Here is an 18,430-nt window from a genome sequence, read left to right as displayed (position 1 = left end):
TTGATATACTCATAGAATTATTTTATAGTACAACAACACAGTTATGCACCACATTTGTCTCAACATTTTTGTAAGGGTATTTGATAAACATTTAAATGTTATTGAAAACTTGTCTGTCAAGACTCATTGCAGACAGAAATAAGAAACATAGTTAGCCAAGCTTTCAGGAATACCATTGGCTTCAGAGAATTGTATTGAAATAAGCAGGTTATTCGATTAAAAGGGGAGTGATTTATTCAATCTTAAATCCTATGTTTTTTAAAAAAAATTACTTAGGAATGGTAAGTAAAGCATACTATAATGGCCTGTATTCAAATAAGCAGGTTATTAAAAGAGGAGAAAAAAAGAGGAGTGCTTTATTCAATCTTAAATCCTATGTCTTTAATAAAATTTACTTAGGAATGGTAAGTAAAGCATAGTATATTATTTTGGAAAAAAGCTAATTTTGATTATAAATAAACATTTATAATTAGAGTTGTTAGTATCATAAAATATGAATGATATATTAATTTAGATAAAAATGAATGCTAATGGAAAGTATAATATACAAGATTTATATGAAATCGCAATATTTATTTCCTCTCCAAGAAACCTGTAATTGAAGACTGTTTTGATACATATATGAATAAACATTTCTCCACTTCTAACCTTCCCACATTTTCAATATTGTGTCGAGTGAAGCGTGTCAAAGAAAGATAGCCTCCAGTTGTTTACTATATTACTTCTAACAAGATTTGATTAATTCTTAAACTCATAAAACACCAGTTTGGAGCAGGAAATGGGTATGAAGTTTCGGATGAAGTGACGGATGAAGAATATTCTCATATTCTTCAAACTGAAAATTTCATTTTACTTGGTGAAACATTCCTTTAAAAAAATTTCCCCCTTTTTTATGTTATTAAGCAACCATAAATAGTTCTTTAAATGAGGAAATGTTAGAATAATTTAAAATAAAATAATTTGGTTCATTAAATTTTTCATGTGCAAATGGGTTACTTGATTATTCAATATGCAAATAAGTGCAGATGACTATATGACTAATTTAAAAAAAGTAAAATTATGTTTCAAAATCTGAAATTGCAACACCTGTGAATATACTGCTATGCGTGTAATGATGAAGAGCTAGCAAAATTACCATATGTTTGCCTGAAAAATATTTTAATTCATTCTGTATTAAAATGTAACTGTATAATGCATCAAAAAGGGATTGTGTGGAAAAACTTTCTCAGTTGAAAATTGCTGTTCATTTTTATAACAAGAAAATACGCTAACTGATGAAAGTCTCTCATTAATGTATAATATTTAGGTGTTTGATTTCAGCATTTTTATTGTTAGTCATTCAATGATCTAAATTTAAAACTACAAGGCATATTGAATAAATTATTTCTAAGCTTAAGAAATTGCATCAATTTATTTAAAAAAATGAAATTAACTCTGCTAATTGCTCAGTTAGAAAATCTGGATTAAAGTAAATTGCAACACTCGAAAAGGTAGTCTGAATATGGCATAGCTAACGGCATTTAAACCTTGAAAAGTGAAAATAAAAAAGTTATTCTAGATTTCCATTGAAAGTCATTTTCATTATTTTGTCTAAAAAAAGAAAACTATGTGCTTGCACTAATAAATAAATTTTTACTTAGTGAACAAAACAATTATTAGATGCAAAGTAATATACAAATAGAATTAATTTATTTCAAAACCAATTAATTACTAAAAATAAAATTTTATGAGGAGTTTTTTCACACCTAACTAATATCTCATTACTCAAACAATATTTCCCTGAAATGAGATTGTATAAAACATTTATGAAGCAGCATTTTCATCACTGAAATTGACTAAATAGAAAACAAGATTATGAAAGATAAACTAATAAATGCATTCAGCAACAAGTTTAAAATATGACATTGTTGACTGGCAAAATTAAAATAAGCATAAAAGTAGCATTAATAGCAAATACTGCTTATAAAACTGTAATAGAAAGTGCTTTAAGTACAATAATTAAATTATCAAATAGTCTTAAATATATTTGTAAACAAATTATTAAAAAAAGGGTGAGCACATCTGAGCGTGTACGTGAGAAAAATGGCACAAGTAGAAGGATGGCCAATACTGATGTAAATCATATGTTAATATGATGTAAACAAGGAGATGTTGTAACCTTCAAACAAAAATAATACAACATATGTAATAAAAAACATACATATGCATTACTAGCAGTTAACCATGTTGGTTCAACTGCTCGTCTGGTAACAGTCCCAGCAGGTATGAGTCGAGGCAAAATAGCACCATAACTATCTGCTTCATCAAATGCTTTTGCACTAGAAATAAATAAGAAATTAAATAAATCGTCAAAGCTAGAAGAACTAATTTAACAATCGAGACATATTTTCTGAGTACTTTTTGACATTTTCTGGCAGTTCATCCATATTCAGCCATACTACCATTTGAGACCTACAAAAGGAAAAAATCCCATATTTATTTTAAGAAACAGAACCTCTATAGCAGGGGTGGCGAACCTTCATGCACCAACGTGCCATTTTTTCTAAAATATATTGCAATGAAGTCATAGACGTGCCGACAAATAGTTTTGACTTCGTGATTATTGGGTAAATAATAATACTAAATTTTATCAATTCAAAACTTTTTATTTACTACGAAAAAATGCAATTCTCAACTTTTGCAATGTTTCAGTTATACGCGTAACTCAACTTAAAGTAACATCAGTGTGACTTCTGTTGTTGCAGATTAGATGACAAATAACTTATATTAGGGTTATAAGATGTTAGTTAATTTTTTTTTGCTAGTTATTTATTGTTCGCTTGTTTTTTTGTGGTTATTAATTGCTTTCTTGGCATTAATTGTTCTTTTTTTGTGAATTTTAATTGAATTGTTAATATGCTTCATAGTAAACTTTGTGATCAGTGGCGTGCCCAAAATATTGTATCGCGTGCCGTAAGTGGCACACATGCCACTGGTTCGCCATCCCTGCTCTATAGAATCATGAATACATCCACACTTCAATCACACTTAAGTATAATAACTTATTACTTTGAAATACAGATTGTACTAAAAAAAAGCACTGAATTTAAACTTTTTTTAATGTGTGACCAAAGCCACTGCTGATATTTTTAATATTAGAAAGAATATTCCCAATGAGAAATCCAATCAAATGGTACATGTTACTATAAATAAAATTTAATGGATACTTTAAACTTTTAAATTTCCCAAAGATAAAAATAATTATTGAATAAAAATTAGGATTTTTTTTTAAATGATTCAAAATACTAGAATAACAGTAATTTATTCATGGTATAAAATATCTGAAGAAAAACACTTTTAATATGAAACTAATTCACTTTGGTAACAATTATTTCTTTAAAAATAAAACTTTTGTTACAGAGACAATCCAGAATGAATTATAATGGCTTGGAAGTTGAAGTGTTTCTTAAACTTGTAAAGTTGTAGGTAGTCAAAGATGTTTTCATATTTACAAAAATTACTTTATTCTAAAGATTATGTTGAGTTCAAAATAATTTTCAGCACTTCTTGTAGTTGATTACCAGGTTCAAATTAGATAGACTTAGATCAATAGCACAAATACAATATTCAATAGCTAGGTAATTCTATATAAATTTAAACCATATTTTGCTTTTTTCAAAAATTTGATAAAAGAGACAACATAAGAAATGCATAAAGTTTTTAAAAAATGAAAAAAGATTTTATGAAATAATTAACTCTTAAATGCATTAGATAACAATCAAAATACTTATTTCTCGATAATTGAAACAATTGAACCTAGTAGCTTTTTAGCAAAAGGACTCAATGCATCTAATGCTACTATTTTAAATCTCTACAACTGATGAAAGTTATTTTGATCAATTTACAAGAAAAGCTAAAAGGATGATAAAAATAATCTAAAATAATAAAAAAAAAACTAGTTGATAACTCTAAATAGTGATAATCTAGCAACACTGGTCACAGAAAGCAGCCCCACAAAGGACCATTGTTTTTAGGTTACACTGTATTTGTTACCATTACATTAAAAAAATAATCACAGAACTTAGAATGATTTTAATTATTAGCAATAGTTCTTACATAATTCGAGCATGAGCATTTTTCCAGTAAGACAACATTTTGCTCAATAAAAGAGCTCTGTTAGCTTGCCCTTTACCCCATGTTTTCAGAGTAAGGTCTTCAACTTTAGTAAGAAAATCCTTGGACAAGGGATTGCCAACTCTTTTCTGGGGACCATCCTATTTTATTAAAACAAAACTTAAATGATTTTAATATTTAATTCTTTTAGAGTACAAAACAAATATATTAAAAGAATATAATATAAATTAAAGACAAAGTATTTGTTACACAAGAAAATTTTCACTACACTTAGTGTAACCTTAAAGCAATTAAGCTACAAAATTGACTTATTGTATTTTTTGAAAGATTATTAAATATATCATCAAAGGAAATGTAATATTTTTTATGCAATATAATTTTCCTTAGTATCAGTTTGATAAATGAGTTTATTTCGATTTAATTTTTTGTCAAATATTTCAGTTTTTGAAGGAAAATCTTAGTTATCCTACTCTTGTTCTGTCTAAACAGCATTACATACATTTCGCACACAAACACAGTTATGATCCTAGCATTGCATTGAATTATCCTAAGTAGCTTTCTTCATGAAATAAAATAGAGCTACGTATTCAATTTATAGAACAGAAGTCTTATTCTTACTTAACCTTGTGTCATAAATATTTATTTTAAAAGCAATAAAAACGTTTTTTGTTGAAGTTAAAACTCATTTGCATCACTTGCCAGGGCAAAATCTTTTCATAATTAACTCAATAATTTCTTAACCTAAGAATCATTTATTTATGAAAAACATTGTGAAATCAATATTGCATGTATATCTATATCTATCGATATATATACCTAAAACATTCAAAATTAAATTGGCAATTATATTTCATAAAATACATTTTAATGAATAAAAAAAAACAAACAGAAAATGTCAAAAATATTAATTAGTTGGTATTCATATAATACTTTCTTGTATCCAGATAATTCTCCAAATTTTTTTTTAATAAAAGATGGGAAAACTAGAATCTGACTCAAGAATATCTCATAAGATAGAGATAAGTTTCACAATTCATAAAGCAATATTTTCAAATCACTCCAATTATGAATAAAATTAATTGTTATAAATTAATAGCCAATTTATGAGATATTATTGACTTTTAAGTTAAACTTCATATGGCAGGTATTAATAGAACATGTTGATTAGTATGAAACGTAAGGGTTCCTTATAGAGATCAATTTTTGTGTTTTCTTTCTTTTTTTTTTAAAAATTTTTATAACATAGTGATCACTGAATATTGATATAAGTTATATAAGGATAGACTAGAAAGAGTTAAATTTATTACAAAATCAACTTTAAAAATGGATACATACCACCTTCTTTAAAAAATATCTATTCTACAAATTGGGAGAATTTAAAGTGCCTTAAAATATTTTGGAATAAGCTAAGAAAAAACGATTGTTTTATCATAATTTGCTTGAGTTAACATATTTATAAAAACATTAAAATTAACAAATATCTTGTAAGACTATCTCAAAACTAAAATGAAAGTGACACAAAATTAATATACAAAGTAAGGGGATATATAACAAAAAAGACAGCAAAAAACTGAGTGCAAAAAGTCCTTTTTTTTATCACAAAACATTTTAAAAATGTGTTAAGAGCAAAGGAGACAAGTTGCAATACCTCCCATAATAAAAATTATTTTTCATGAGATAATTTTCCAACCTATTTATTTAAAGGTGGATTTATCCACTATAGCACTATATTGGGAAAAACAAATTTTACATAAAAAGTATACATATATATATATATAACAACCTTGTGTGGAAGTTTATAAAACATGCAACCGTTGATGCCAATATCATGAGGTCCAATGCCATAATGAACATCTTTTTGGTTCACAGCTTCCTAAAAACAAGAATATAACTCTCTTTAAAATATCAAAACTTCTTAAATCATAATAAAAAATTAAGGGAAAATAATTTTCTTAAACATGGAATTAAGAATGGGTTTATTTTAGGGAATCAGAACAAATTAAAAAAATTTTTTTTTTAAAAAAAATAATTATGTTTTAAGAGTCAACTTATTGATATTTACATACAATAGAAGATCTTTATAAAGCAAACCTTGAAAATGGAGCTTTACATTTTATGGAATTTTGTGTTATAGAGAGCATTTCACTTTATTTGAGTCCCGCAGTGGACTGATCGTTAAGACACGGTTCTCAGCAGATCACCGAAGTCAAGCATCACTGGCTGCGGTCAGTGTGTGGGTGGGTGACCACTTGGATCAGTCTGCGTAGGGACCGAGGATGCGCGGTATTGGTCCTTGTTAAACTGTGCTACCGTAAAGTGCTCGACTTCACGCGCAGGTCGTCGGGCTACCGAAGCGGGGGTGCCATCCCCTCTGCAGAGGATCAAAATTGTGATGGCATGTCTTCGGATCATCCTCCAGGATGTTTCCTAGACCATCGCCAATAGCCCATTGTGCAGCTCTAGTGCGACGTAAATTAACAACAACAATTCACTTTATTTGAAACTTACTAAATATGCCAAAATTAGTCAGAAGCAGATCTATTTTAAAATGCTTTAAAAAAATTTTTAGTTACAAATTTTTAAAAACACAAAATATGCACACATGTGTTTATTGCATTTAATGGAATATTTTTGTTATATAGATAATTTTACTTATCTTTAAGCTTACTACCTAACTTTGCGAAAATTAGTCAGGAGCAGATCAATCTTAAAATGTTTCAAAAAAATATTTAGCTACAAAATTTTAGAAACACAAAATATGGAAATAAGTGTTTTAGTTTATTTTTTTACAGAAAAAAAGTGAGAATTTTCAGTAGCATTAAAATTAGTAAAAAAAAATCAAATTTGGTTTGTGCAGCTTTTGAATTTTAAACCTCTTAGCAAATAATGTAAAAAGTTATTATTTCTTGTTAAGTTACAGAAATTTCTAAAACTACAAATTTCATTCATTACATCCACAAAGCTAGTGTAGTTTACAGAGAATTGTGGTTTATAAAATTGCATTTCTAAGATCTTTTACTGTACCATTTAGTATAGAATAAATAAAATAAAAAATCTCAGTACATAAAAAAANAAAAAAAAAAAAAAAAAAAAAAAAAAAAAAAAAAAAAAAAAAAATGGAATACACACCTAACTTTTGATATAATCATATGATTGTCTTTACTATGATGCAATTTTAGTGGTTTTATGGATATGGTTAATTTGTGTAGATTATATTTAAAGTTCAAAATCATACAAAAAAAAATTATTTTCATTGAAAAAACATATTTTTTATCGACAAATTTGTATAGTTTACTCTCTAAATAGTGAAGAAGGAGTCACAATCTGGAAAATTCATAGACTATATTTTAAGTTAGGAATTCAAACACAAAAATGAATTTTCTCCGGAGAAACATCTCTTTTTGAAGAATTCAAATATTTGACCAACTAAGTATCGGAAGAGGAGTCCCAATCTGTAAAATACCCCTAAATGTTAAGTTCACTTTCATACTTCATCAAAATATCACTTTCTTCAAAACTGTACTAAATGCATTCTTCACTATATATCTGCAGTTATTTAATAAAAATCAAAAAAATTTTGGCATATAATTATAAAACTCATTTAATCGAATATCAACCAGACTTAATAAATACAGCAAAAATTAATTTTTTACATCGATTTGAACCATGTTATTTTAAATAACAAAATCCAAAATTGCTAAAATATTAGTAAGCCAATCTTGCTCAAATTTTGAATTTTGTTATAACATAAAACATACTGTAAAATGAGATAAAAATTTGTGAACATTTTAAATCAAAGATAAGGTTTTCAACTACTAGTAAAATAATAAGCAACAATAAGGAAAGATAAAAATTTATTTTTACATACAATTATATTTTGATAGATAAGTTTTATAATTGTGTACAAAAATATACTGATTTCCAAAAATATTTTTAAAGATATGGTAAATTACTTGACATTGACATTAAGGAGTTCAAAGTTTACTGAGTCTGAGCTCTCCAGCCTGAACTATTAGAATTTTATTTTTCAAATTTACTCATATTTTACATCTTATACTTCCTAACGTAAAATATCATCTGTACAAATTAAACAAGGTTAAAAAAACACAACATTAAATTAACACCTTCAGCCATAAAGATTGCCTTTTAACCTCTTAATACATGACAATCGGATCACTGGATCAAATGTAATAATAATGTTCCATTGTTCATTTTGCATCCTGAACAGTATAGAGCTATCATTAATGCATTATTATTTTAACTTTTATAGACTTTATTTTAATATTATTGTAAATCAGGGGTTTTTACACAATTTTTATAAAAAGTGAGAAAAAATAAGTAAAAAAACAAACAAACAAACAAACTCTTCTTAGGAACAGCAGTTAAAAAAAAAATTAGTTAAGACTCTAAAATTTAAAATTAGTTTAGTATGATACCCTTGGTTAAAACATTAGTTTAACCTTGTATACTTGGTAGTAGTATTAGCAGTCACTATAAATGAAAAATTTTGTTAAAACTGCTTCTGAATATAATCATATTATATTAGCCTATTTTATCTTATGTTATAATTATAATTTACATATTACTGCACTAAAATGTTTCTGAAATAATAAGAATACAAGAACTCATGTTAAGCATTTGTTTTACAATACATACGGTTTTATGTTTATATATGCAACTACGTATTAGAATATACTAACAAAGATACTTCAGAAACAAAGTACTAGAAATAATTTAAATTCATTCTTTACAACAAATGAATAAGTTAATATTTACATGTTCCTGCTTTTGTAGAATAGCATTCCACATTTTTGACTGTTCCTCTTTACTTTCTTTTGGTTCTTGAATTACTGACCAAAATGCATCCAAATTTTGAGATGGATTGGAATCAACAGATCTTGATTCAAGAAGATGAAGAAAGTTTCTAAAATATAATTGTAAAAAAAATTGTTAAGATAAAGAATTTATAAGGGAAAATAAAAACAGCTAAATTTATATAAGATTTAAAAAAGAGTTAACAAGTTTTCACTATATTACTCATAGCTATAAAAAGGATATAACAATAAAATTTTTTAAACATTATATTTATTTTAAAATGGAATTGAAATATTCATTGTATTAAGCAACAGTAGAGATAATAAAAAAATATTGAAGATATTTCATTCAAGGAATATTTCATACATATTCAGAGCCACACTCGTATTTTGAACATACAATAAATGCATTATATTTTTGCATAATAAAATAAGACAAAATTTGTTTTGGAATTGGATAAGGTTTAAAAGATTTTTTTAAAAAGAATTCTGGGAAAATTCAAAATACCACATCTTTTTATAAACAACTGGAAATTTTTTTAAAAAGCATATGTGTTTTAGACCTAGACACGTATCAGATCTTGCTAGTATGCATTTTTGTAAAAATAAATATTAAATGTTAAGCAAGTAATAGGAATTTTAGAAAGCAGATATCTTGTGACAAATTTAGTTATACATTTCTAATGATTAATACTATATAAAAACAAGCACCGATGTTTCAAAAAGCTAAACGAATTTTCAACCAGATTTTAAAATTATAAAATCTGAAGAGAATAAAAAAAATAATGAATTGAAATAAAAGCGATTTTAAAAAATTATGAAGGCATGCAAACCTTTAATACAGATAAAATACAAAATAGATTACTTTGATCACAATGAATCAAAAAATACTATAAATTTAATATTTCATTATTTAAAAAATAATTAGCGCAGCTTTGCAATAATAGCCATGATTAAGGCAAATAAATAATACCTTGATAGCAAACAAATAAAAACTTACATCAAAGGGAATGCTTGATTCTCTGATAAACTCGTTTCATTTACATTTGGAACTAAATAACCCCAGCCATGTTTTTCATTATAATGTAATGGAAAACCATCCCAAGTCATCCGCATAAGTTTTGGCACACATCTCATCTGAAAACAAACATTAAGTTTGGATGAGTTATATTATTGTCAGTTATGCTTTTTTTTTAAAATAAAGGAAAAAAAATTAAAATCTTAATTACATTTCCTCAGTAAACTCATATTTTTGTAAAATGTATTGATTTTTTTCAATGAATTACAATATAAACCCAATTATCCAAGTTCCTCTGAATCTGAGGAGATAATTTGTGTACATTTTAGAATAAGAAAGTCAAAAGTTTTTAAAAATTTGGCAAAACAAAAATGACTTACGAATTTTTTTTATTTCATTCTACATGATTAACATTTATAATCCAAGTGGTTATGCAAAGCAGTATGGTGTAAGAAATGCAATTTGTCCATCAAAAACAACTCTTAAAACCTGACATTCTTCAATGTAAACCACACTTTATTATTGATAAATATATGGCTGCCATTTTGTTCAAAAGTTAATACAGGTTACTGATAAATACAGGCAAACATGTGGGCATTCCATCCTTTTTGTTTTACATCATAAATTATTTGGACACTGTTTGGCACTTAAATTGGTGACAAGAACATATTAAATTGGTGACAAGAAAATGGGAAAAAATACATTTAAGCTTGATCAACATTATGAAATATTAAAAATTTATTTTTGAAATAAGTTCTGTGTTGCTAAAATAGAGCAATTTTAGAAAAGAAACTTTAGTAAAGAAAAAATTGTCATCACGTTCCAGCTGTACGCAAATTTGTAAGATGGACATGACAGTGAAGAAGTGATTTTAGTGTTCGTACAGTGTGTATAAATGTTGCTGTAATGCCACTTTAGTCAACAAAGAGCGCTACACTGTTAATTATTATTTCTAAAGTGAACCACTTTTTGTGGCCGGAAATCAATCATAGGTTTTATCAGGACATCATACCAACCTTTTGTGAAATATATCAAGTATTTGCATGATTGGCCACTGGGTGATGTCAATAAGAATATATGCAGCTGCAATTTTCTTTCTTTCTTGTGGAGTGTTATGAAGCATTGATATTGTATATGGAACACACTAACAATTCTCACCATTAAGAACAATGATTTCGGATGTTTTTATGAAATAGAGCTAGAAACTATTAAAAATGAGTAGAGAAATTGGTTCACAAGATGGGTGTAGTAACTTTCCAAGTGTTTTGTAATGATATTTTATAGCGCTAGATGGCACTTTCCTTAAAAAGTAAATTCAACAATGTAACTGTTAGTTCAATATAGATCACCAAAAGAAGACCTATATGAATAAAATTATTGTAATTGTTTGTTAAACATACTTTGCTTTCAGTGCATTCATCTTCAATTTAATACATAAAAATGAGCTACTATGAAGTTATCCAGTACAGCAACTTAAATGAAGTTGTATTATATCAATGATTGGAAGATTTCCATTTCCCATTAAAGCAATATAATTTGGGAAAATACTAAATTGCATTTATTTATCTTTCATTTTTAAAAAGAAACTGCTAGATGGCCTACTCTGTAGTAACATTAAACAAAGTTTGAGTATACAATACAACTGATACTCATATTAATTTTGAACTAAATAAACTGCAAATTATACATCATTGTACAAAAACAACTTTAGAAACAAATTATCACTTTGCAGTTAAACAAAGTAAATATGTAGCCAGATTATGACTCATTTTACTTAAAATAGGCAGAATGATAAATTGCAGAAATATGATGCCTGATAACATATTACTCTATTGAAGCAAGAAAATAAAACAATACCTGAGTGCTAATTTGGTACGGGCCAGGTTCCCAATCAGGATTGTTATCGCCATTTTTATCACAGAGTTCTCGATACCACCTAATTTTTTTAAATAAATAAAATGGAATTCTAATAAAGTAAGGAATTCAAATGAATCAAGATATTACTTGAAAGTAAAATAATTGAAGACCTGAATCAGAGTAGATTTTTGAATTTTAGAAAACAAGTTTTAAAGTTATACGTTGTTATTATGCATAAATTTCATAATGTAAAATTTTGTATTACTTTAAATAATTGACTATACACTAAAATTAGGATATAATGATAATGCTTACACTTATTTGCTTACATTTTTCTAATAAGCAAAATTTATAAGTTTCATACTATACACCCATTTATACAGGACAAGTTAGGGTCTTTTGCACTTTTTTAATACTTCAATTTGTTAACAAAAGACAGGTTTTTTAAGGTTACTTTGTGTCATATTATAGCAAAATGCAATTGAAATCTTTATGACCTTCAAAAAAGCACTCAAAGAGTGTTATTAAGAGTCCCTATCCACTAAGATTCCAACAAATTGAATAAATTGTTTTCTTTACAAATATTTATTTAAAGCAACAATTCTTCATTTGATTATGGTAAAAACTAGATGATGCAAAAAGTGTAATAATCTTCTGAAATTTTTGATTGCATTTTATTTGCTTATATGTGTGTGTGTGTGTGAAACACTGGTTGTACCAGAAACTAACATCTTGTTTCAATTCTCTAAAGTTTCTTCTTCTTTAAGTAAAGTATTCTTCCTTTGATCAGCATGTTTAACTGTGTATTAAACCAGTCCAGTTAAGGACATTATATATTTACTAGGAGGCTCCGCCCACTGCTCGCTAACGCTCGCCAACCCCCGAGAATTGTTACGCAATCCTATACGGTTCACGCCGTGAACCATGGCTCGCTGCGCTCGCTCGCCAATGAACACAATGTTCTAGCACAAAGACATAGTATATTATCATCAAAGACATAGTATTTTATCATCAAACCTAGCATTGTACTTATGTAGAAAAATTCTATCAATGTTCTTATTGGCTTTTAAAAAAGTAGATTAGCTATTTAGATTGTACATGGTGAAAAAATCAAAACGTTAGCAAAATGAGAAACATATTAGCGAAATAAATTATCAAATATTGCAGTTACTCACCTAAATTCAACTAAATGTGTATAAAAATTAGTTAATGCTAGAAATTCTGCAAGTTTTAGAAAAAAAAATTTATTATTTAAAAATATAAACTTTAAACCCTAACTTTTCCTTGTGAGATAATAACCCTCAAAAAGTCTTTCATTTTCAAGAACACAAAAATTTGTTTTATCGCCAAATGAAATATTTTTTGGTGATCAGCATTATTGAAATCAATTTCTATATTAATTAACTTTTGTGATAACGTACTTAACATTTTAGAACAAAATAAGGATGTCTTACATACAATAAATTAAAATGCATGGCTGTTAGCATTACCCGAGAAATACCATGTGGAGGTCGCCATGCTGCATTTCTAATCGGGGAGTTTTGATTTTGGCACTTCTCCTTCACTACTGCCAATACTTAATATTGCACTTGATCTCAGCAATCTATGTCTTCCATAACATTCCTCAACACTTTCTTGGGCTCTTCGAACACGTTTTCTTTCATTACGTTTTAAGGCCCTAGCAGCTTCACTAATATTCTGCATTTTAAAGCGTGAAAATTCAATGCATAAATAAACGCGAAATATAAAAAAATTCAATACAAACACTTAGACGTTTTTTAGACGTTTAAGTAACTCCCAGTAGAAAAATATCAATTCAACAGCGGCCTTTTAAAGCATTCTCACTTCAATTAATTAATTAATTCCTAATTGAGTTCAAATTAAATATTATCATGTTTTTAGGGCATGAATCTGAATTGAACAACCTGATAATGCTCACTCTGGTTATTTTTTCCGTTTTTAAAAGCACTATATGTTGAGCCATCTCATGTGACATTTGCCATGTGACATTTTTAGCAGCAATCATTGGTCAATTTTCTAACGTTGCCATTCGGGAAGTTGTAATGAGGCTTTTTTTTGGTGCCGTGTAAGAGAAATATATATATAGATATGTAAGTCAAAATGATATTAGAAATTAGACCATTTGTCAAATACAAGAGGATTAAATAAAAAACATTAACTACTGGACGATGCACTTACGCTGGATAACCAGGCATGAATGGACGTACTTTTCTTAAAGAAGATGCAGTTTCATAAATATGCTTCAGTGAGTCATCAAGACTGTCAGTCAATGAAGCTTTTTTTACACTTTCAATTTCTTTCTCCTAAATTAAATGAGAAAACTTTACATGAAAGAAAACTTAAAATTAAGGCATAAAATAAAAATACAAACTTTAAAAAAGTTGAAAGATAGATAGTTAAAAAATAAATATTGAAAAGTTAGGTGCAGACAACTGGAATACTTTTTTCCATGAAATAAAAAATGACAATTTGATAGATTCAACCTAATTTAATCAAAAAATTATAAATACAATTTAGTGATAAAATTATTAGACAGAGAAACGAGACAAATAAATACTTAATAGAAATTAAACAGTTAAGTTGAAATTTTTCACGAATTTTAATAAATTAATGTCAGTTAAAAGAACATTCCAATTAATTAGCTATAAATAAAATTTTTTAAATATTAGGAAAAAAAAAGAAATGCAGATTTTAATTAGAATTTAGATTTAAACTAGTTGTTGTAGAAGACATATAAAACATTAGTTATAAACAAATTTTTGTATTTTACGGTGAATAAGTTAACTTCATGTATCATAATGAAAGTTATTGAGTAATTTTATTCGAAATTCGGATGCATAAAAAAATAATAAATCTGCTATAATTATAAATACAATTTAGTGATAAAATTATTAGACAGAAACTAAGCAAATAAATACTTAATAGAAATTAAACAGTTAAGTTGAAATTTTTCAAGAATTTTAATAAATCAATGTCAGTTAAAAGAACATCCCAATTCAGTAGCTATAAATAAAATTTTTTAAATATTAGAAAAAAAAGAAATGCAGATTTTAATTAGAATTTAGATTTTAACTAGTTGTTGTAGAAGAGATATAAAAAATTAGTTATAAAAGAATTTTTGTATTTTACGGTGAATAAGTTAACTTCATGTATCATAATGAAAGTTATTGAGTAACAAAAAGAATTTTATTCCAAATTTGGATGCATAAAAAAGTAACAATAACTAAAAGATAAATGCAAACACAAAAAAGAATATCACAATCAAAATGATAAATACAAACAGACACACACAAGTTATGCAACATTAAGTTTTTTTTGTAGCATATTATACATCTCTTTGATTTGAGAAATCTAAAATATTTTCTCATCTGCATCAGTTTCAGACCATTAATTTGCAGTATCTTTGTAAGGATTATATTCCAAACACTCAAAATCATTACATTACACTTCATAGTGTAAAATGTTTCCAGTTTTATAGACTAAATTTAGTTTTATACAACAATATTGATTCCTCAAAATCAATCCCTCATCAGAAGACTGAACATCTTTATTTGAAAGTAAAAGAGCAAAAATCAATCTTGTTCTGAACAATTCATTTCATTTTAATTATAAATTATATTTTATAATATATAATTTAATAAATTTTTTTTGAGTAACTCGCTGAAATTTTTTTAAAAATGAATTCTTGGCAAATTTACAAAACGTTTCATAACAAAACAAGCATGATTTCAGGGGTTCACTTGTATACCAGGTAAAGTTTTGATGTCATAAAAATATCTGCAAACCAACAAATGCAGAAGTTCAAGAAAATTATTAATTTGAAAAAATTAACTCTTATTTGAATTGCCTTTTTAAATAGATGTATAGTGAACTTAAGAATTAAAATATTTAAGATTTTTGTACACATTTACAGTTTTGAAGCATTTAAGTCAATTAAAAAAATGGTTTCTATAATAAGCAAATGAATAAAATATTTAATATGGAAAATATTAAAAACTCTAAGCCTGAACAGTATTTTTAACAACATTTATAACATATAGGTAGTTTAAGTGTAGGAAAAGAAATAAGAAAATTAAAATATATTTTTATGAAACAATATTTAGAATAAAATAAATAGGAAACAGCACATAAAAACACAAATCAAATAGTTAAAGCAGACAAAAGATTCAGAACAATAACAAGTACCAATATCAGAGACCATGAACAGAATAAAGAGAAATAAAACTGAATTCCGTTATGCTTCAGATTTCTCCTCATTGTTTGTTTCAACACTCCTGATGGTAATTGTTACATCAAAAAATTTTTCTGCTTTTTTTCATTTTTTTAACCATTTTATTTGTGTTCTGCATATTGTTTTCTAATCCATTGTTCTCAACACAAAGTTAACCCTTCCTTTTTTGAATACTTATAATAATTTTGAATTTTTAAAAAGAAGTAAATTAATTGGAGTTAGAAAAAAAGAAAGAAAATACAATGCATTAAATTTTAAGAAAATTAATAAAACATTTTAACATTAGATTTCAATCTCAAAGTTATAGATTAAACAGCAGCAACTAACACAGACTTATTTAAAATAAAATTAACCCTCTGAGCTTCAGTTCCAGCTTTTTCCAAACTTTCAGATCCAGGCTTTCCTGAATCAAAAAGCCAGTTTTTCAATGCTATTGAATGGTAAAATAGTTTATAGAAGGAATTTTGCCAAATTTGCCCAAGAGTTCAATGCTTGGAGATTTAAAAATTGATAGTTACTTCTTCTTCAACAGATTCAATAATAACAGTATCCATTTCAACTGGTGTTTCAAGAACAGCTGTTTCCTTTTGTTTTTTCTTTTTTGGCTTTTTTGTGGACTTTTTAGTTTCTTTTTTAAACTTAATACTTTGAACACTCCAATTTAAATCCCAAAGCCATGGGTCTTCTTTATACCTAGAAAAAAACACAGTGTGTTAAAAATAAATAAATAAAACAATACTAATTTTTTAAGGATCAAAAGTTATTAACAATAATGAATTAACATTAAAAGTTTTTTTTAACTGTGAAAAAAAAATTCAGAAAGCATTTTAACACTCTCTCTAGATTAAAAAAGAAACAGGATATTTTTTCTTTTAAAGTTTTAATAGGTGTAAATATAATCTATTTGGGGAGCACAGAATACTTTTTATTTTATTTATTTATTTATCAATATGAAGCTGCAGTTTCAGTCATTGAATAACTAGATTTATTTCTGAAAATTCTACAAAGATTACATTGTTAATGAATGAAATTTAACTTCATATTATACTCTAAGGTAAAGAAATGTATTTTATAAATTTACTTTAATTTTAAATGTTTATATTTATGGGTAACATAATAGACAATAAATACTTTTTAAATGGTTAAACCATTTTTCTTGATTTAAAATTTTTTGATACATCACTTTAGGGCAGTGTTGCTTAACCTTTTTCCACAATGGACCCTTTTTAAAATTTTTTAAGGAGTCACGGACCTCCTCCCCCTCCCTGGGAAAAAAATAATTTGAAAACAGCATCAATTATTAGAAAACATTTCATTTTATTATTTTAAGAGCACAAAATTTTTAAAATTAAAATTTTTAATGTGAAGGTTGTTGCTACTGTTTCTTAATTAATAAATTGAACTGAGGGATAGTTTTCAACAAAGCAACGAGCATATCATGTTCAACATTCCATCACAAGTTTTTATTGTCACAAGTGTGGAAAATCCGGTTTCGTTAAGATACACTGTAGCTAACAGAATTATAGTTGCCATAGCTCGCTTTACAAGCAATTAGTAGGCTTCTCTCTCAGAAGACCAGAACTCTCCGAGTGTTTTTGAATCGAAATCCATTTTTAGCAAGGACTTTGTTCTAAGATCAATAAGATAGATATTGCAAGATATTGATACTGTTTCAAGATATTGCAAGAAATTTCAACTATTCTTGAATGTATCACATCATTTGACAATGGAATATCCTCAAGTTTTTTTCTTTGTCCCGGCACACAAACTAATTTACCCATATCCAGCGCACATAGCTTAATTAACGTCTCTCCAATACTAAGCGGTTTCTTTCTTTTGACAATACGATATGCAACTTTGAGTGATGCCTCAACTAGAGGTTTTCACGAAATACCAAATGCAAGTTTGGTTAATGTTCCAGATTTCAAAAACTGGGCTTTCTTCTTAGTAAAAAATTCTAGATCTAGTAACCTGGACAAGGTGTCAAATGCACATAGCTTGAAAGGGGTTGATAAAACTAGCACAGCGGACGTCATCAGGGGGTTGCCCCTGATGGTGCAAACTGAATGCCGGTTAGTAGAGGTTATTAAAAATATGACAGGGATATTAGAGGGCTGTGTGCAGTCCGCACTGAATTTGGGGTATCTCGATCACCTAGTTTCAAATATGTATTTTCACCGTTTAGAAAAAAAGTCAACGTTATTTAAATATTATTGATCCAAACGTTTTAAAAATTAGGAGAAGTTAACGGACCCCTAAATTATGACCCATGGACCCCTAAGGGGTCCATGAACCACAGGTTAAGAAACCCTGCTCTAGAGCTTTATCTGGTAAAATATTGGTTCGATAGAGAATTATGGGATTTTTATATTTTAA

The 18,430-nt window shown here is 27.1% G+C and overlaps 1 protein-coding gene across 3 annotated transcripts in view; it reads right to left on the bottom strand.

Moving 5' to 3' along the window:
- LOC107455983 (DNA polymerase gamma, catalytic subunit tam) overlaps nt 1-18,430 on the bottom strand; it is a 42,754-nt gene that overhangs the window by 10,116 nt on the left and 14,208 nt on the right. For all 3 annotated transcript variants that reach the window (XR_006226488.2, XM_071184631.1, XM_043053398.2), the window contains exons 8-16: nt 16,573-16,747; nt 14,002-14,126; nt 11,803-11,881; nt 9,928-10,064; nt 8,890-9,037; nt 5,897-5,986; nt 4,096-4,253; nt 2,398-2,451; nt 2,201-2,318 (exon numbers count right to left, since the gene is read on the bottom strand). Coding sequence is in view for 2 of the 3 variants with exons in the window: in XM_071184631.1 (XP_071040732.1) it covers nt 2,201-2,318; nt 2,398-2,451; nt 4,096-4,253; nt 5,897-5,986; nt 8,890-9,037; nt 9,928-10,064; nt 11,803-11,881; nt 14,002-14,126; nt 16,573-16,747 (1,084 nt within the window). In the remaining variant the exon portion in view is untranslated. The remainder of the gene's footprint in view (nt 1-2,200; nt 2,319-2,397; nt 2,452-4,095; nt 4,254-5,896; nt 5,987-8,889; nt 9,038-9,927; nt 10,065-11,802; nt 11,882-14,001; nt 14,127-16,572; nt 16,748-18,430) is intronic.

Source organism: Parasteatoda tepidariorum, chromosome 8 (genome assembly GCF_043381705.1).
Source record: "Parasteatoda tepidariorum isolate YZ-2023 chromosome 8, CAS_Ptep_4.0, whole genome shotgun sequence".
NCBI lineage: Eukaryota > Metazoa > Arthropoda > Arachnida > Araneae > Theridiidae > Parasteatoda > Parasteatoda tepidariorum.
This window is presented reverse-complemented; position numbering and strand designations above follow the sequence as displayed.